Source organism: Heterodontus francisci, chromosome 30 (assembly GCF_036365525.1).
Source record: "Heterodontus francisci isolate sHetFra1 chromosome 30, sHetFra1.hap1, whole genome shotgun sequence".
In the NCBI taxonomy this organism is placed as follows: Eukaryota; Metazoa; Chordata; class Chondrichthyes; order Heterodontiformes; family Heterodontidae; genus Heterodontus; species Heterodontus francisci.
Genome location: NC_090400.1, coordinates 9,614,753 through 9,636,025, shown reverse-complemented (window position 1 = coordinate 9,636,025; position 21,273 = coordinate 9,614,753). Strand labels below are relative to the sequence as shown.

The 21,273-nt window shown below is 45.8% G+C and overlaps 1 protein-coding gene across 1 annotated transcript in view; it reads left to right on the top strand.

The window, feature by feature from the left end:
- LOC137346567 (protein spinster homolog 3-like) overlaps positions 1-21,273 on the top strand; it is a 164,443-nt gene that overhangs the window by 63,391 nt on the left and 79,779 nt on the right. Inside the window, exons 5-6 of the mRNA XM_068010080.1 lie at positions 3,083-3,149; positions 4,156-4,298. Coding sequence (XP_067866181.1) covers positions 3,083-3,149; positions 4,156-4,298 — 210 coding nt within the window. The remainder of the gene's footprint in view (positions 1-3,082; positions 3,150-4,155; positions 4,299-21,273) is intronic.

The window sequence follows — 21,273 nt, the reverse complement described above, 5'->3', positions numbered from 1 at the left end:
CTGGAACCATGGGAAGCCCCTCGAACTGTATCGTTAATATTCTCAATTGCTGTAAATGTAAAACTGTAATTGACATGACAATTGTGAAACGGAAGGGTTGGGAAGAAACTCATGACATTATTGAAAGAAACTGATCTCTTTTGCAATGTTTGTATTTTTTCGTGCTGTTTGGAAACTGTTTGGCAATGTAATTTTTACAGATTTTTATGAATAAAGTATATTTTGGAAAAAGAAACCTGACTTAGTGCTTTCCAAAATGGGGTTTGGGGAGGGAATCTGCAATTGGATCCAACTGCTCTACACAAACATCAGTAGCGCTGTCTCAATCAACGGGTGGGAATCTGAAAGTTTCCCGATCAAATCTGGAGTCAGACAGGGCTGTCCTCTGTCCCCGGTCTTGTTTGTTTGCTGTATTGAACCCTTTGCTGAGTCTATTAGGAAGGATGCGAGCATAAGAGGGGTGACAATCCCAGGCAGCGGAGGCACTCAGGTCAAAACCTCCCTGTACATGGATGACGTCGCCGTTTTCTGCTCGGATCCGCTGTCCGTGCGCAGACTGATGAGCATCTGCGACCAGTTCGAACTGGCCTCGGGAGCCAAAGTTAACCACGGCAAGAGCGAGGCCATGTTCTTTGGCAACTGGGCTGACCGATCCTTTGTCCCCTTCACCGTCAGGTCAGATTACCTGAAGGTGCTGGGGATATGGTTCGGAAGGGCCGGGGCGTGCACCAAAACATGGGAGGAGCGAGTAGCCAAGGTACGACAAAAGTTGGGCATGTGGGGGCAGCGATCTCTCTCCATTGGGGGTAAGAACCTGGTCATCAGGTGCGAGGCGCTCACGTTGTTGCTCTACGTGGCGCAGGTCTGGCCCATACCCCACTCCTGCGCCGTGGCAGTCACCCGAGCCATTTTCCGCTTCGTCTGGGGATCTAAAATGGACCGGGTCCGGAGGGACACGATGTTCAAATCTCTGGACAAGGGCGGGAAAAATGTACCCAACGTGGCCCTCATCCTGATGACCACCTTCGTGTGCGGCTGCATCAAGCTGTGTGTCGATCCCCAGTACGCAAATTCCAAGTGTCACTACGTGCTGAGGTTCTATCTGTCCCCGGTGTTGCGAAGGATGGGCCTGGTCACATTGCCGCGGAACGCTCCATGCAGTTGGGCGGTGCTGTCCCACCTATCCTTCGTGGAGCAGTTTCTGCGGGAAAACACTTTTGACCACCGGTCCATCAGGCAGTGGTCTGCACGGAATGTCCTCAAGGCCCTACGGGAAAAGGAAACGGTGGATCCTGTCGGATGGTTCCCTGAGCAGACCGTCAAAGTCATTTGGCGGAATGCCTCATCACCAGAACTTTCAAACAAGCACCAAGACGTAGCTTGGCTGGTGGTGAGAAGGGCCCTCCCCGTCAGATCCTTCATGCACACCCGAAGTCTCGCCCCCTCCGCACAGTGCCCCCGCGTTGGCTGTTGTGGGGAAGAGACGGTCGCCCACCTCCTCCTGGAATGTGCCTTTGCAAAGCAGGTGTGGAAAGAGATGCAGTGGTTTTTGTCAAGGTTCATCCCAAGCAGCTCTGTAACACAGGAGTCTGTGCTCTACGGGCTGTTCCCAGGGACGCACACCGAGACAAACATCAACTGCTGCTGGAGGACTATCAATTCGGTGAAAGACGCCCTTTGGTCTGGCCGAAACTTGCTGGTCTTCCAGCGCAAAGAGTTGTCCATCACCGAATGTTGCAGACTGGCACATTCCAAGGTCCAGGACTACGTGCTGAGGGACGCACTAAAGCTTGGGGCAGCCGCAGCAAAGGCTCAATGGGGAAAGACCACAGTGTAAGGTTCCCCCACCAAGCTGGACTGAGGGGCTGGATCCATGGGAAACCCCTCGAACTGTATCGTTAATATTCTGAATTGCTGTAAATGTAAAACTGTAATTGACATGACAATTGTGAAACGGAAGGGTTGGGAAGAAACTCATGACAGTATTGAAGGAAACTGATCTCCCTTGCAATGTTTGTATTTTTTGGTGCTGTTTGGAAACTGTTTGGCAATGTAATTTTTACAGATGTTTATGAATAAAGTATATTTTGGAAATAAAAAAAAACCTGACTTAGGAACGACAGCACTGGAAGTATGATAGTCCATCTGCCTACTGTATTTTGCTCAAGGCCAGGTCCTAACTCAAATCTCAAATGTAAGATCCTTCAGAAACTCACTAGGGAAGAGAAGCTGAATTGGTTTCCCACATTCCTCATAGTTTTTATCTTTGGAGGACTGTGTCCGAAGTGGCACCCATTCGATTGGGAGACACCCACACCCACTCCCATTGGATACAAGTATTCCCACTGGACATCAACCCAGTATTCAGCTGTCCAATTGAATGTAGCAGTAATTAGAAAGCATTTGCACGCCTTGGGAAATTCAAATATTTTTCTCCATTTCAACAAATGTCAACATTTTACAATTTTAAGCAAAATAAGCAAATGGGAAGGTGTAAGTATGATAAAATGTGTTTTTTACAGTTTTAGTAGACTTTATTGGTAAACTCCCCTTTTTAATAAAACAGCAATGCGTCACTCCACAAACTGATGTCAACCCAAGAGCGCAGGTTAATATAGGCATCAGTTGTCCTCTGTAGAGGTCCAGGATCCCTGTGGCTATGTAGGAGCTCCAAACTATGGTGAGCTCCATTTTTCTCCAAGCAGTGGACACTCTACAACAAGACATTGATGCTTTTACTCAGTGTTGGATCCATGAGTTGTGAATGTTCACCACAGTAGGTGACATTTATCATGGCTGGTATCATTGGCCTAGGGGCTGCATTCGTTGATGGGCATATACATTAAAAACCACACATCTGTTAATCACCTCAAATTACACTTCGCATTTCCTTCAATGAAATAAGAATTGATTTCGATTAAGTTCGATTCTCTGACATTGGAATTGATCATTACAGCTGGGAGGTTTAATATGGCAAAATTCTGAGTTGGGCAGATGAGGGTCTGTAATACAGGATAAACTTTGCTGCTTTCTCTGTTGGAATATTAGGAGAATTAATCATGTCTTATCTGTTCTGTTGCAGTGGCCTGGGTTACATCCTTGGGTCCGGTGTAATGAAACTGACTGGCGATTGGCACTGGGCAATGAGGGTAAGACCAGTTGTGTAATTAACACTGGAATGTTTACTGTTGTGGTATAATTGTTACAGGAATTCTATCATTACCCAACAAAATACCTCCAATACAAGGGAGGAATCCTAAATCAGACCCACCCCCTCTTGCAGTTGATGCAAAGGCTCATCAGTGAGGAGGGGAAAGTTGACATGGAAACGCAATTGGTTAATATTGACTTTGTGTGAAAGTGTGAGATGAGCAATAGCAAATTACCAGCCTGTTTTATCTCTCTCCCGATTGTTATTTCATTAAAGTCAATTGCAGAAAATTGGGAGAGATGTAAAGCAGGCTGCTGATGTGGTATTGGCTGTTTATTGCACAAAGTCAATATTACTCCCAATCAATTCTCTCAAGTCTAGTGTCACCAGACTCTCCAGGAAGTGAATCCTGCATCCCCTATAAATCGGGAGTGCACCAAATATCTAATCATGTGATCGTGTGACAAGGGACCATAATAATGAAACCCCTCATTATGTGAATTGGATACTGTAATCTCACAGATGCCCCACATACAGATAGGGAGTAGAAGCTTTGCCTGCCTTCTGTTCCGCTAACGCGCACTCCATCCAAGTCGTAGAAAGAGTTTAACGCTGAGCTGTTAATCACTGGCATAATCTAATGCTCACACAGTCAGCATATGAAAAATGAAACAGGTAGCCATTGATATGCTTTTGTGAAGATGTCATAGGTTTTAAGGGAGCAACAGCAACAATATCCAGGGAGGATGCTGATACTGTTCTATTTAATGACAGCTGCCCAAATGGAAGCTGGGCTGTAGCACGTCACCAGGCAGGCTATAATTTGAGACAACTGATTGGAATACTTTAATGTTTGTCCACCAGGGAATACTTTAGATTTAAAGTTCTTTCACAGGATCATCTTTTAACATCTGTAAATGTAGAAAAACAACTAGTCACGCTGGCTTCTGATTATATTTTAAATATTTAAATCAGCAGTGCACTCGATTTGCTCAATTCCACAGGTGACCCCGTGTATGGGACTCCTGGTCTTTCTCCTCCTCATCTTCTTGGTCCCGAACCCTCCACGAGGAGCCTCAGAAGATCACACGGACTCACCACACTCCAGAACCTCCTGGCTGCAGGATCTCAAATACCTCTCAAAGAAGTAGGTTCTTGACGTCTGCTTTACTCAGTGCTTTTGGTTTTTTACGGAATTGTTACAGTGCAGTTGGAGGTCATTCGGCCCATCATGTCCGCACTGGCTCTCTGAAAGAGCAACTCCCTCAGTTTCATTCCCCTGCCTTCTCCCCATTACCCTGCACATTCTTCCTTTTCATATAACTGTCCAATTTCCTTTTAAATGCTTCAATTGAACCTGCCTCCACCACATTCTCAGGCAGCGCATTCCAGACCTCAACCACTTGCTGCGTGAAAAAGTTTTTCCTCATGTCACTTTTGCTTCTCTTACCAAATATTTTAAATCTGTGCCCTCTCATTCTCGATCCTTTCACGAGTGGGAACAGTTTCTCTCTATCTACTCTGTCCAGACCCCTCATGATTTTGAATAACTCTATCAAATTCTCTCAACCTTCTCTTCTAGAAAAACAGTCCTAACTTCTCCAATCTATCTTCATAACTGAACTTCCTCATCCCTGGAACCATTCTCTCGAATCTTTTCTGTACTCTCTCCAATGCCCTCAGGTCTTTCCTCAAGTGCAGCACCCAGAATTGCACGCAATACTCCAGCTGAGGCCGAACTAGTGTCTTATACAAGTTCAACATAACCTCCTTGCTCTTGTACTCTATGCCCCATTAATTATGCCCAGGATACTTTTTGCTTTATTAACCGTTCTCTCAACCTGTCCTGTCACCTTCAATGACCTATGCACATATACACCTAGGTCCCTCTGCTCCAGGTATCCATTATTCTATATTGTCTTTCCTGTTCTTCCTACCAAAATGAATCACTTCACATTTCTCTACATTGAACTTCATCTGCCACCTGTCTGCCCATTCTATCAGCTTGTCTATGTCCTTTTGAAGTTCTACACTATCCTCCTGACAGTTCACAATGCTTCCAAGTTTCATATCATCTGCACACTTTGAAATTGTGCCCTGTACACAAAGGTCTAGATCATTAATATACATCAGGAAGAGAAAGGGTCCCAACACTGATCCCTACAAACCTTCCTCTAGCCCAAAAAACATCCATTAACCACTACTATTTCCTGTCAGTCAGCCAATTTCGCATCCATGTTTCTACCGTCCCTTTTATTCCATGAGCTACAAGTTTGCTCACAAGTCTGTTGTGTGGCACTGTATCAAACGCCTTTTGAAAGTCCATGTACACCACATCAACAGCATTACCCTCATCAACCCTCTTTACTACCTCCTCAAGAAACTCCAGCAGGTTAGTTAAGCATGATTTTCCATTAAGAAATCCATGCTGGCTTCCCTTAATTAACTTACGTTTGTCCATGTGACAATTGATTTTGTCCCTAATTATTTTTTCTAGAAGTTTTCCCACCACCGAAGTTAAACTGATTGGCCTGTAGTTGCTGGGCTTCTCTTTACACCCTTTTTTGGACAAGGGTGTAATGTTTGCAATTCTCCAGTCCTCTGGCACCACCCCTGAGTCTAAGGAAGACTGAAAAATTATGGCCAATGCCTCTGCGATTTCCACCCTCACTTCCTTCAGTATCCTTGGATGCATCTCATCTGGTCCTGGTGCTTTATCCACTTTAAGTACAGACAGCCTATCTAATACTTCCTCTTATCAATTTTAAACCCCTCTAGTGTCTGACTTACCTCCTCTTTCAACATTGCCTGGGTTTCATCTTCTTCCTTGGTAAAGACATATGCGAAGTATTTACTACATGAAAGGTGCTGTTGCTAATGTTTGACCAAGATTCAACAAACTCCGTCATATGACACCCAGTCCAGTACCAAACTTGGAATCTGGAATGTTCCAGCACATTCCAGCTTTTCCACCCCTTCAGGTCTGTACTTGTGCTTTCCTCCACATGAGCCACCTCTTCTGATACCACTCCCCTGCTCACTTCTTGTACTCTTGAAAACTCCTCTTTTTAAATCCACTCTCCTTCAATACTCCTGTTAATCCCATTCTCCTCCTGTATCTATTAATACTCCTCTTTTTCAAGCATCTAATTCCCCTTTAAAAGTGCTTATTGACTCTGCTTCAACAGCTTTTGACAGAGAATTCAATAATCTAACCGTCCTTTGTATTACGGCCAGGTGGGTGATGCAGGCTGGTTTCCATTGTTCACCTCCCAACTGACCACAGATTAAATATTTATTGAACAATATTCATCACCCAAAATGTTCACAACACCAGAAGGGAAAGGGGAAGAGGTGTTAAGAGTTCAAGGTGTGGAAGTCTGTTGCTTCAGGAAAACCTGTGGCATCCTCTCAGAAGGTGAATTTAAAGTTGCAGGCCTGTTTGCTGGTTGTCTTGTATTTATTGGGTTGCTGAAGCTTTCCGGCAGTTCACTTCAGCTTGAAGATGGCGCTGATACTCTTAGTTCAGTTTTCCCAGATGGAGGAGTTGTTTCAAAGGACTCTCTTTTCTCTGCTGCAGTTTGCTTTCAACTTGTCTCAGCAGGGTTCAAATGTTAGCTGGAACTAGTCTCTCTCAGCCTTGTGCTGGAATTCAAGATGGCTCTCAATGTTGACCATGTGGTTAGGGAGACCAAACTGATGTTGATGACATGATGTCAGAAATGGAAAGACCACTTTGTTTTTCAAAACAATTACCTTTAAAGGTAAACTCATTATGTGTTAGTTTTACCCATGTGACTTTAGGTTTCAATTCCTGATGACTATACAAATTGCTTTTGATGGCCCCATTTTGATATGACGGCTGCTCACAGGGTGGCTGGAGATGTAGAGTTTGGGAGTGTCTTTGTTTTAGCTCATTTTGTGTCTAGCTCACATCCATGTGTGATAAACTGTTTGATTTCCATGTAGATGGGGTTAATTGGTTTTAGCTCTGGTAGATATGAATGTGTATTTTAGTGCAGGAGATGGTATGGGTCATGGGACTTGTCCTCCATTTTGTTGACAGCAAATGTATCAGTCTTTAAAATTGTTCTAATATTTCATAACTCATCCATTTGTTTCTGTTTTCTTATCAATGCACTTCTCGTCAGGATAGCGTGTGTAAAAAAATTTCTAATCTCCCGTCCAATTTTTGAGATTATCTTAAATCTGTGAATGCTCATTATTATCTCAGCAGTGGAAACAATCTCTCACTATTTACCTTGTTAGAACCCTTCATAATCTTGAAAATCTCTATCAGGTCACCCCTTAACCCCCTCAGTTCTAGTGAAAAGCTCTAGCTTCTCATGTCTCTTTTCATGACTGTGACTCTACAGCCTTGGTAACATCGCAGTGAATCTACACTGACTTTTTCCCATCGCTTTCTTTCCTTCCTATGATGGGATACTCCAGACTATACACGATATTCTAGCTGTAGTCTAAGAAAGGTCTTGTACAAGTTGAGCATTACTTCCTTGCATTTTCATTCTCCAACTTACTACAAAACCAAAGGATTTCATTTTCTTTTTTTAATGGCCTATCCACCAGTGCAGTGACTCACCAAGAGCTCTCTGCTTCTCTACTCCATTAGAAATGTTATCACTTACATTGAACTTCCATTCCCTATTCTTACTTCCAAAATGTATTAATGTTTTCTCAACTGAACTGCAACTGCCACCTGTCTGCCCATTCTGCCAGCCTAACTCCATTCTGTAGTTTGCTGTTATATATTGCCTCCCTCTTATTTCATTACAAGCTATGGAGGCCAGCTAAAATCTGGCTGCCCTTTGAGGAAGATTTCAGTTTGTTCAATTCAACTTCACTCAAAGACCTCTTCCCAAATTTCTCTTTTTATACTCCTTGACAGGCTGCAGCAGCTCATTAGCAATTAGTAGCTGCCAGCCTTGTTCAAAAAAATAACAGGCACAAATGAACTAGCGTGTGTAAAAAATTGAACTTGTGTGTTTGACTTAATCTCAAGTCTGTTACATGAGAGACAACAATAACAACCCTCACAACATATGTAATGATACTGACTGAGCTTATGTAGGGAGCTTTTTAAACTCTCCTGAACAATGATGAATTTAAAGAGACGCCTACCAGCCCAAAACAAATTCTGTTCATATCTCTCCAGTCTGAGCAACTGCCTTTTATCCTTATCCTTTGCTCCGAATAGCTCTCCATACACGTGACCACATTCCATTAGCAATGACTTTTGTCATTGTCTTTTGTGTTATCTTATCAAATGCTTTTTTAAATCAATACAAGTCACATCCAGTACATTTGCTTTATCTATCTTCTGTTTCTTCAAAAATTCTACAAGATTGGTCAAGTGTGACCTTAGAAATCTAATGTGAATTGGTCCTGATTATCTCCAAGTGTTCTTCTGTAATTGCACTCTTTATTAGAGTCTATAAGTTTGCTATTAACCAAAGAGACTAACAGACCTACACTTGAATGAACCACAAGAACGTGTCTCCTTAAGTAAAGGGAAAACTGGTTAGCCAATGCCTAAGGCCACACTAGTCTGAAAACGTCTGATCTCAGAAGCTAAGAAGACTCAGGTTTTCACTTGATCGGGAAACTGCCGATGAAACTGTGAGAAGCTGCTCACAGCTCTGCACCCTCAACATCCTTTGAGCTGCTCTTTCTCTCTCTCTCTTTCCTTTCACCATTTCTTTGCTGCACATTCTCCTCCTGATACACAAAATCAAGGGGATGAGACAGAGGGAAAGAAGCAGGAGAAAGTAAGATAGCAAAACAACAGATACTGGGGGAGGAGCACCAGGACACAGCAGCAACATGATCAGGCCTCACATGGTCACATGCCATGTGGTCAGAATGTCACATGATCAAAACTCCAGGAATAACTCCAACTAGAGTTGGCAACAGTACGTGGGAGAAAAGGCTGCTCTGTGATTGTCTCTATTTTGAGGCATCAGGGAGCACCATTTGTGTGTATGTACGTGAGTGAGTGAGTGGCGAAACTAAGGTACCTTCCAAGCTGAAGGTAAAGGTGGAGCTTGTAGTCTGTGTTTGTGGGAAGCAGAGCAGCCAGAGATAGTAAGGTGGGGAAGTGGGGTAGCGGGGGGAAGGAAAAATAAAATATAAGTCCTACAGTGCAGCATGATTCGACAAGCTAACAAAAAAGTGGGTGTCAGGACTATGTGTCTTTAAGTAACAAGAAAGCCAGTCAGTACATGCCTATGGCCACACTAGTCTGAAAATGCCCAATGTTGTCTGATCTTGGAAGCTAAGCAGATTCAGTCCTGTTTATTTCTTGGATGGGACACTGCCCGGGAATACCAGGTTCAGTTGGCGTTTGTCCTCATCAGAGGCTGCTCACATCTCTGCACCATCACACAGCCGTTAATCAATCAACATCCTTTTAGCTGCTCTCTCTCTCTCTCTCTTTTCTTTCCTTTGACCATTTCCTTGCTGCACATTCTCCTGCTGCTACACAAAAGCAACTAGAGACAGACAGGGAAAAAAGCAGAAGGAGAAAATAATATAGCAAAAAAGCAACTAGAGACAGACTGAGGGAAAAAAGGAGAAAATAATATAGCAAAAAAACAGACTCAAAGCAGCAAGTTTTTCAGTAAGATATCATGATTCTTCTGCAAGCTCGATTTGTTGGTAGCCTGCATTGAGGGCAAGTTTAGCAAAGTGTTTAGCGCCGTTCAGTTCTCTATGATATCAACGATTGTCGGTGTCAAGTGTTTTCCTCATTGTATGGCTTGGTTTGGTGATCTCATATCAACGCAGATTCTAATCTGGTTCTCACTTTTGGGTTCGGCTTGTAATGGTGTTTGTCGCTGTTGATGTGTGACTGGAATCTATATGTAGTTTACATGCAACACTTTCAGCTTGCCGATATCAGTGAAGCGATCAGCATACAGTTGAGAATGTTTTAGTTATGCAGAGGAATTGTGTATGCAACTGCAATCGTGTGCAGATCTGCTGCTATGTGGAAACTGATAAGCATGTCACATTCTCCAGATATGATGGAGAATAGAGCATTCGTTCTAGTGTCTTTTAATGAGACTGGCATTTCAAAAGTTCTGACAATTTTTGCCGGTTTGTCACTGTTGTAGGGGAAAATGTTCCTTTTCCCTGGTTTGCAGAGAGTGGGACAATCCTGCAGTTTCTTGAATGTTTTGTCTCCATAACATTGACAGTGCTCCTGTGTCTATGAGAGCATCTACATCCGAGCAGCCAATGATCACTGTCACACAAAAGTATGTTCAGAGTGATCTGCCTCTACATTAGCTACATTGCCTTTTTGTTGTGGTACACATACCCGACGCCCTACTGTTGGTATTGGTCTTAGTAGTTCATTTTGCTAATAAGCGACAAACACGAGCAAAGTAGTTGAGTTTTCCACAGGCATTACACTTTGTACCAGTAGCAGACACTCTGTCCGGTGCAGGTAAGCACCACCACAGTGGAAGCATTCTTTAGACAAGTCTCAACTCTGTATGTGAGACGGCTGTTGTTGCTTTGCAGGTAGTTTCCTGGCACATGAGCAATTAATAGTGTTCACTGAACTTGGAGTGTGGTAATTACTGTTCGCCTCAACTTCAGTAGCTCTGGACTTGGAAAGCTTCCTCCCTCTCATGCTCCCTTCCCCACCTTTCATGCTCCCTCCCTCTCGCATTTCCAGCTTCCCTCCTGTGCTCCCTCCATCTCTCTTGCACTAGCTCCCTCCCTTTCGTGCTCTCTCCTCCCCTCTTGCACTTCCTCTATCTCTCTTGCACTCCCCCTCCCTCCCTCTTGCGCTCCCTCCTCCCATCTTGCACTTCCTGTCTCTCGCACTTTCCTCGGTCTTTTCCTTGCAGTCCGTTCTCCTTTCAGGCCGGTTCACCGCCCATGTTGAGGCTGTCTGCTGCTTTTCTCCATATGCAGAAAGGCCCACATCTTCTCTCTGGTGGGCAAAGTGAGTAGGATTGGGTTCCAGCCCTGGGTCGGTGACATTACCTAACCATCGCCGCAGGGAGTTGGAACCGTGTGGAATGCAGTCGGGCGGGGCTGGAGAGCAAAGAATCGGGGCAGACTCAGCATTCAGGGAGTTTCTGAAACTGGGGCCTGAATGAGACTTGGCTGGGGGCATAAAATGGAGTGGGAGACAGGGGGTGCTATTCCCGTCGCCTACCCGCCCCCGCTGTCATTTACCAACAGCAAGGGAGGTAGCAAATGGCCTGCCTGGACCAGGCCAATTGAGGCTCTTAACGGGCCAATTAATTACCACTTTAGGGCCTCCCCCCGCCGTCGCTATTATCTTACCAGCAGCTGACGGGCACTTCGCCAGCTGAAGAGGTCGCCAAGTGCTACCAGGCAGACTCCTTATAGGCTGGTGGGGGGGGGGGGGTTCCTGATTGGGTAACCTGTGTCCAATGGAGAGCCCCCCGTGACACAAGCTGCCCCCACTGGAAAACCTCCGCCCCCCACCCTCTTGATCGACCACTCCCCTCCCCCCACCGCCTCACCCATTGGAACTGCTGCATCTGAGGAGCTGCCGATCTTTTTTTTTCATTCAGGGGATGTGGGCATCGCTGGCTAGGCTGGCAATTATTGCCCATCCCTAATTGCCCTTGAGAAGTTGGTGGTGAGCTGCCTTCTTGAACTGCTGCAGTCCTTGGGGTGTAGGTACACCCACAGTGCTGTGAGGAAGGGAGTTCCAAGATTTTGACTCAGCGACAGTGAAGGAATGGTGAAGTAGCTCCAAGTCAGGATGGTGTGTGACTTGGAGGGGAACTTGCAGGTGACGGTGTTCCCATGCATCTGCTGCCCTTGTCCTTTAGGTGGTAGAGGTAGTTGGTTTGGAAGGTGCTGTCGAAGGAGCCTTAGTGCGTTGCTGCAGTGCAGATGGTAAGTACTGCTGCAACTGTGCTCGGTGATGGAGGGAGTAAATATTGAAGGTGGAGGATGGGGTGCCAATCAAGCGGGCTGCTTTGTCCTGGATGGCGTCGAGCTTCTTGAGTGTTGTTGGAGCCGCACCCATTCAGGCAAGTGGAGAGTATTCCATCACACTCCTGACTTGTGCCTTGTAGTGGTGGACAGGCACTGGGGAGTCAGGATGTGAGTTACTCGTTGCAGAATTCCCAGCCTCTTACCTGCTGTTTGAGCCAGAGTATTTATGTGGCTGGTCCAGTTCAATTTCTGGTCAATGGTGACCTCCAGGATGTTGATAGTGGGGGATTCAGTGATGGTAATGCCATTGAACGTTAAGGGGAGATGGTTAGATTCTCACTTGTTTGAGATGGTCATTGCCTTGCACTTGTGGGGTGCAAATGTTACTTGCCACTTATCAGCCCAAACCTGAATGTTGTCCAGGTCTTGCTGCATATGGACACGGGCTGCTTCAGTATCTGAGGAGTCGCGAATGGTGCTGAACATTGTGCAATCATCAGCGAACATCCCCACTTCTGACCTTATGATGGAGGGAAGGTCATTGATGAAGCAGCTGATGATGGTTGGGCCTAGGACACTACCCTCAGGAACTCCTGCAGTGATGTCCTGGAGCTGTGATGATTGATATCCAAAATCCACAGCCATCTTCCTTTGTGAAAGGTATGACTCTAACCAATGAAGAGTTTTCCCCTGATTCCCATTGACTCTAGTTTTGCTACGGCTCCTTGATACCACTCGGTTCAAATGCTGCCTTGATGTCAAGGGCAGCCACTCTCACCTCACCTCTGGAGCTCAGCTTTTGTCCGTGTTTGAACCAAGGCTGTAATGAGGTCAGGAGCTGAGGGGCCCTGGCAGAACCCAAACTGAGCGCCAGTGAGCAGGTTGTTGCTGAGCAAGTACCGCTTGATAACACTGTCAACGACCCCTTCCATCACTTTGCTCATGAGCAGAAGTGGACTGATGGGGTGGTAATTGGCCGGGTTGGATTTGTCCTGTACTGGAACGGCTTGGCTAGGGGCATGGATAGTTCTGGAGCACAAGTCTTCAGTACTATTGCCGAAATGTTGTCAAGACCCATAGCCTTTGCAATATCCAGTGCCTTTAGCCATTTCTTGATCTCACATGGAGTAAAATTGGATTGGCTGAAGACTGGCATCTGTGATGCTGGGGACCTCAGGAGGAGGCCTAGATGGATCATCCACTCAGCACTTCTGGCTGAAGATGGATGCAAATGCTTCAACCTTGTCTTTTGCACTGATGTGCTGGGCTCCCCCATCATTAAGCCAGATGCCCCACCGGCTGAATCGTAAACATGCTGGCTGCCTCAGGAGGAAAGCTGAAAAGGCTACTGCATGATCTCGGAGCTGCTCCTCGTCGTTGTTGAAGAATGATTCACAATTCATGGTGTAGGAATTCACTTTCCTGTCGGGGAAATTTTGAACCAACTGGTGTGATATGCGTTTAAGGAAATCCATGTAATTCCAGTTGGGCTCCTCGAGATATCTTTCAATCAAAGAGATCCTTGGCAGATCTAATGAGTGGGAAGATCTTCTGCAATGTTAAACTACAAGATCAGGTGATCTCCTCATTCTTTCCATCCAAGTGCAACAACAAGCGCACCAGGTTGGAATGGACCTGCTGGTAGAACAAAGATCTGGACCCTCCAATCCGCACACTTGGTCAAATTCCCCAACAGGTTGAATGCTTCTGCCCGCACTTTCTCACACTCTGACCCGAAGAGTGGCTGAATTCTGTGAGGATTGAATCCACAAACAGCTGGATGGTGTTTGCTGTTGACTGAATGATGTTCTTATAGGGGCAGGACAGCGTTGCCAGCGTTAGAACATCTGGATTCTGCTTTTTCCCCAACAGGCTCATCATTGCATCCATCACGCTCTGCGACCATCTTTTAGGTCCAAATTTAATATTTCCTCGGGCCCTGGGACACAGAACTGGGTAACAGGAGAAGCTATCTGCCAATAGCTTAAACTCTTTACCACAGTGTCTGTTGTGAGCTGCAGTGCTGAAACGTAGGGATCTTTTAAGTTCTTTGAAGGAGGTGATCGCAGTCCGACTGTCTTGGGCCGTAAGGATCTGAAGAAGCCAGTTCAATGTAGAGTGTAGTCAGAATGTTCCACCATTCCTCTGGCCAGCCGAAAAATCCCTTGGCCAAATTTGTCAAGCTTCGCCATCAGGTACCATCCTCCTTTTCTGACCACGTATCTAAATATATAACAAATAAATTTGTTGTCCGATTTAGTAGGAGCTTCAGTTCTCAAAGCGATCTCTACTTGTCAATGACAAACTCAGTTGCAAATTCTCTCTGCTGTCATTTAGAAGCAGAACCATTGAGCAGAGATATATTAACACAGCTGGTTAAAGAAACAAGTAGGGTGCTGAATATTTGCGGGAATAACGTATTCGTTGCCTCTGCCAATTTGGGCTTAGTGATGATCTCACACAGCCCACAGACGGCAGCTAGGGATACATCAAATACTCTGTTCCATTCCCACTGACAGGGCAGATTCTTTTCCCAAGGGTATACACCAGCTCTTTGATTGTACGCACTGCACATTCCATGTCCACAGCCACTGCTCTCCACACATCTGAAGTACTTGTCCAAAGGGAAGTATGTGAGGAGACAGGACACCACTGGTGCTGTGTTGTGTGAGGTCAAAATGGCAATACTGTGTAGAACCAAACATTCACCTGCTGGTAAGACACAGACTCCAATTGAACCCTCAGCATGTCAAGGATCTCTGACCTGCTCCTGAGGTTCACTGCCTCGCCTTATGATTGTTATGGGCATAGCGGCTGGTAAGGTACAGGTGGGTTGTTGGTCGGACAGTTCTTTGAAGACCAAGAAGAGCAGGTTGCCCAGCTGGTCAAGGGGCAAACACGTGGAAATGACCTCTGCAGTCTGATGGCATTTGTGAAGGAGGGCTGAAACGTCAGAACCATAGAACCATCGAAATATTATGGCACAGAAGGAGGCCATTCAGCCCATTGTGTCTGTGCCGGCCGAAAAAACTAGCCACCCAATCTAATCCCACCTTCCAGCACCTGGTCCGTAGCCTTGCGGGTTACAGCACTTCAGGTGCATGCCCAGGTATGTTTTAAAATACTTCAGGGCTTCTGCCTCCACCATCATTCTCGGCAGTAAATTCTAGACACCCACCACCCTCTGCATGAAAAAGTTTTTCCTCATGTCCCCGCTAATCCTTGTACCAATCACCTTAAATCTATGCGCCCTGGTAATTGACCTCTCTGCTAGGGGAAACAGGTCCTTCCTGTCTACTCTATCTAGGTCCCTCATAATTTTGTACACCTCAATTAAGTCAGCCCTCAGCCTCCTCTGTTCTAAGGAAAACAACCCTAGCCTATCCAATCTTTCCTCATAGCTGCAACTTTTGAGCCCTGGCATTTTCTTGTAAATCTCCTCTGTACTCTCTCCAGAGCAATTATACCCTTCCAGTAATATGGTGACCAGAACTGTACGTAATACTCCAACTGTGGCCTAACCAGTGTTCTATACAGTTCCAGGGTTGACTAACTCTGCTCGGAGGGCTTTCACAGCCTTTAGCTGCTCCTGTTGCTGATCCAGATTGGTGCCAGATCACTGAACGGACAGGATGATAAACACCATGTTCAGGGCCACCGCGAATAGCCCGCACAGCCTGGCATTAGTCGTCCAATCAGAATCCCCACTCCCTTACTGACATTGAGCTTGTCTGAGTAAACTGTCAGAAGCTCTAAGGTCATTTGCATGGCTCTGTTGCTCATGGTCTTCACTTGAAATGATCCCTTCTTCTATATGATGGATGGTTTTTGATATTTCCTGCTGAGAATTCTCACTTGTCTCAGCAATCTTCTCAAGGACAGCTGAAAATGAATTCTTGGTGAGGTCCATTTTATCAGTCTGCCCAAAGCCCACTCGAAGTTAAGTATGGCTCCCTCCCTAAGCTGTCCTGATTTTCACTATAAATTCTAAAACTCTAAATAAATGTTTGAACGAAATATTTCCTATGACTAAAGAGTTAGAGATTGTCTTTGTTCACCCTGAGATCAGATTTTGCAACAATGACTCCTGATTTCTTTCTCACGAATAATTAAGATGCTCCTTTGAACAGTGTTCCTAGCGATCTTTGAGATTTGGATGGATTTGATCATCGCACTGAGCTTTACCTCTTCCCTCGATGCACTCTCATGCACAAGTGCACAGTCTGTACCACTTTGCTGTGTTTTATCCAGCCCTGCAGTTTCTGTGCTGCCATGGTTCCCATTGTGAGGGCAGGTCACATCACCCCTCAGTTGTGATGTGGCCCTGGATCAGACACCCATATAAGACCTGCCAGCTGTTAGTGGCCATTTAAGGAGGGTGCTGGGGGGGAGGGGGTGGGGAGGTCATATTGCAAAGGTAAGTGTTTTGTGGGGGAAGGGCAAATACTTAACATTATTGGTTTTGGGGTTGGGAAAGCGGTGATAGAATTTTTATTGCAACAGTTGTGGGAGGGCGGGAGGTGGTGTATGACTTTAAAAATGTAAATTAACCAGAAGGGCTGCCTGCCCTTTAAAAATGGTGCCAGCACCAGCGCACTGGCAGATGACACCATTGCCGGAATCGGTCAGCCCACCCCCTCCACGTGATTGGCGGGGGGGGGGGGGGGGTTGCAATCTGGGTATTTAAATGAGCCGCCACGCAGTAGATTGTGGCAGCTCGGCAGCACATGGCCCATGCACGCGGGCCGCCATTTTCTCACCCGCTGACAGGAGTAACAGTGGGTGCTTCAAATCTACCCCACAGTTTGAAATATGAAAGTATAAATATCTACCTGTCTAAAATAACCTAACACACACACACACACACCGGTTAAAGAAAAAAAAAAGAAAAAAAAAACTCATTCCACTCACCCATCACGTCTCTCTTTGCTGTCCTACATTGTGTTCAAGTCTCCCAACAGCTTTAATTTAAAATACTATCCAGTGCATTTGAAATTCCTTCATGACCTTGCCTTTCCCAATCTCTGTAACCTCTTCCTGCCCTACAACACCCCCTCCTCTGCTGCTCCAACTTGGGCCTTTTGTGCATTGCCTCTTTTATCACCCCAACATTGGCGACTCTGCCTTTAGCCATCTAGCTGCCATGCTCTACAATTCCCTCCCTATCTAAACTTTTCACTCTTAATGACTTGGATGAAGGAATAGAGAGTTGTATGTCCCAGTAAATTAGGAGCCACAGTAGGTTGTGTAGATGGGAGCAGGAACATACACTGGGCAAAACTATGGCAAATTTAATTCAATGTGGGGAGTTGTGAAATCTGAGCAAGAGAAATCCAGAAGATTTTCTTGTGATCAAGACCTGTAGAGGAGCAAAGGACCTGTGGAGGAACAAAGGGATTGAGGTGTCCATGTACACAAATCAGCAAAAGAAAGTGTACAGGTGCAAAAAGTCATCAAAAGGGCTACTGGAATGTTGACTTTTATCTCAAGGGAGTTGGAATTCAAAAGTTATGGAGCAATACAAAAGTGTTTGTCAGATCCGATCTGGATTATTCCAGGCAGTCTTTGCTTTGGAAAAGAGTTTGAAAGGGATAGATTATGAGAAGTTGAATACACTTGCTTTGTAATTCTTTGAGTTTAGCAGGTTGAGGGGTGATCTCATCGAGGTTTCTAAAATATTAAAAGGATTTTTTAGGGTCTATACAGAGAAACCGTGTCCTGTACTGGTGGAATCCAAAACGAGGAGGCATAATCTTCAAATTGGAGCCATGGAAATTAGGAGTGAAATCGGAAGCATCATTTCACACATACACAGACACTACTTCCAGTAGTGGAAGTCTGGAATACTGTACCTCAAAAGGCTGTGCATGTTGGTTCAATTGAAATTTTCAAGGCTGGGCTCAGTAAATGTTTGTTGAGTATCAGTATCAAGGGATATTGAGCAAAGACGAGTAAATGGAAGAGGTACAGATCACCTGTGGTCTAATGGAATGGCAAAACAGGCTCAAGCGACTGAATGGCTCAGCTCGATTCCCTAAACTCATCTGCTTTTCCATAACAACATTACAGCACAGGAGGAGGCCATTTGACCCATCAAGTCCATGCCGGCTCTCTGTCGAACAATCCAGTGAGTCCCATTCCCCCAATCTACACCCGTATCTTTGCAGTTTATCTCCCTCAAGTGCCCGTGCAATTACCTTGTGAAATCATTCATTGTCTCTGCTTCCACCACCCTCATAGGCAGAAGTCTTTGTTTACAAAACAATTAAATCCATTTTCCCCACGGTACAAAATCCTCAGTGCACTCCTCTGACCAGGAATGAAAGCAACCACATCCTTCCACTCTTATTGATGGGCTGAATTACTCAAAACAAATACATCTCCAGGGATAGATGCTGTTTATCTGAGAGCACAGGGAGAATAGGGAGGAGTTTTGTGAGACATTGATGGTCATTCTGAGGGAGCTGATGAGCACTGGAGAGATACCATCACATTGAAAATAGGCTAAATTGGGGCCTATTTTTAAAAAGGGCAACAAAGCAGACAGATGCAACTCCAGACTCATTGTTCTTGTGTAGTGCACTGGAGCTAACTGCCACCCTAGCCACACTTTCCAGTATGGGTATGACACTGACATCAATCCAGCAATGTAGAAAGTTGCACAAGTATATCCTAGCCACAAAGAAACAGGATAAATCTAATCTGGTCAATTAGCCACCTATTGGCCTCCTCCCAGTCATCAATAAAATGATGGAAGGCGCCATCAAGCAACACCTAGTCATCACAACCTTCTCAAAGCAACTAGGGATGGGTAGTAAATGCAACCTTGCCAGTATCACCCATATCCTGAGCACAAGTAAATTTTAAAAAAGCACTGTGTAAAAAAAAAGGATGTGATTGTTAGGAGATAATACAATTCTGCTGCTGCTAATAGTCCACAGCGCCTCATGGATGCCCAGTTTTGAGTTGCTAGATCTGTTCGAAATCTATCCCAATTAACACAGTGGCAGTGCCACGATGGTGGATACCCTCAGTGTGAAGATGGGACTTTGTCTTCATAAGGGCTGTGCAGTGTTCACTCTTACCAATACTGTCACGGACAGATGCATCTGCGACAGGTAGATTGGTGAGGACGAGGTCAAGTAGGTTTTTCTCTCTTGCTAGTTTCCTCACCACCTGCCGCAGATCCAGTCTAGCAGTTATGTCCTTTAGGACATGGCCAGCTCAGTCAGTTGTGGTGCTACTGAGCCACTCTTGGTGGTGGACATTGAAGTCCCTCACCCAGAGTACATTTTGTGCCCTTGCTGCCCTCTGTGCTTCTTCCTATTGGTGTTCAACATGAAGAAGCACTGATTCATCAGCTGAGGCGGGTGGGGTGTGGTGCAGTAGGTGGTAACCAGCAGGACGTTTCCTGATGCCATGAGACTTCATGGGGTCCGGAGTCAATGTTGAGAACTCCCAGGGCAACTTCCTGCCGACTATATACCACTGTGCTGCCACCTCTGATGGTGTCAGAGACACTGTCTGCAAGGTATGATTCTGTGAGTATGACCAGGTCAGGCTGTTGCTTGATTGGTCTGTGGGACAGCTCTCCCAATTTTGGCACAAGCCCGCAGATGTTAGTAAGGAGGACTTGGCAGATCAACAAGGTTTGCCGTTGTCGTTAACCAGTGCCTCGGATGATGCCAGGTAGTGTATCCGGTTTCATTCCTTTTCGTAGACTTTGTAGTGGTTTGATACAACTGATATGACTTGCCAGGCCATTTCAAAGGGCATTTTAAGAGTCAACCACATTGTTGTGGGTCTGGAGTCACATGTTGGCCAGACCAGGTAAAGGCGGCCGACTTCCATCCCTAAAGGATATTAGTGAACCAGATGGGTTTTTACAACAATCAGCAATGGTTTCATGACCACTAGACTAGCTTTTTAATACCAGATTTATTAATTGAATTCAAATTCCACCATATGCTGTGGTGGGATTTGAACCCAGAGCATTAGCCTGGGGCTCTGGGTTACTAGTCTAGTGAAATTACCACTATGTCACCACCTCCTCTTCTGATTGGCCAGCAACTCTTGGAGGCAGGACTGCCTGTCTCGGAGGGCGGAAGTTCCAACTGAGGCCAATTAAGGGCCTGGGCCACATAAAATTACTATGTGGCTTCCAGGCCCAGCAGAGGCAGGTTTGACCCTAACTTTTCAGCCTCCACCACAACTTAAAATTCCAGCTTGGGAGAGGGGCAGAGCTTGAGAATGAGCGAGGAGAGGGAGACTGGGAATGGGAGCCTGGGGAGAGATGGAAACTTGGGAATGGGGATTTGGAGAGGGAGGGAGACTGGGGGGAGAGGGAAACTTGGAATGGTGGTTTGGGAGGAGAGATGGAGTCTGCGGAATGGGGGCTCACGGATTGAGGGAGACGGGATGGGAGGTTAGGTGAAGAGAAGGAGACTGTAGTCAGGGTGTTGGAGCTCAAGCAGAGGGGAGGGAAATGGGGTAGAAGTGGGAGCCAGCATTTCCCCCAGAGCCAGGAGCAGCAGCAACAAGGTGGTGAGTGGGGGTGACACTGAGAGAGGAGCAGCCAGTAAAGGGCTGGGCAACCCAGAGACCTTGCTGTGGGTGAACAGTGAAAGATTGTTCACACTGGTGGGTGGTTGGGGAACATGGGGGAAGAAACCAAACCTTCTTATTGGAGAAGCTAGGGGGAAGGGAGGAGGAAGCTTCTTGAACTGAGGGCTATTAGACCATGGAATACCTCACCACATGTGATTATTGAGGAAGAGAATAAAAGTCTATTTAAAAGGGACTGGGATAAATATATTTTCAAATATATACAAAAAGATCAAAGTGGGCGGGGGGGGTGGAAGGGATGGGATTCCAGGAGCGAGCAACAACACCAGGGGCTGAATGGCCTCCTCCTGTGCTGTAATTTCTATCATTCTGTATAAACTCCTTTTATTGAGTCCGAGCTCAGTGAATGGTTTAGAAATGTTGGTGCTGAATGAGTTTGGAATGATGTTCCCTGTGAGAAGTGACCAAACACTGATCCCACTGCCCTTTGTGTGATCTCTCAGGTTGGTTCAGGTCGGTCTGTACCAGCCGGTTTTGATATGTGAAGTTCAGGTACAGATGAGCTCGGGCGGAGGCTTCCAGTTCAGGGTCGTCACCTTCACGTGGAA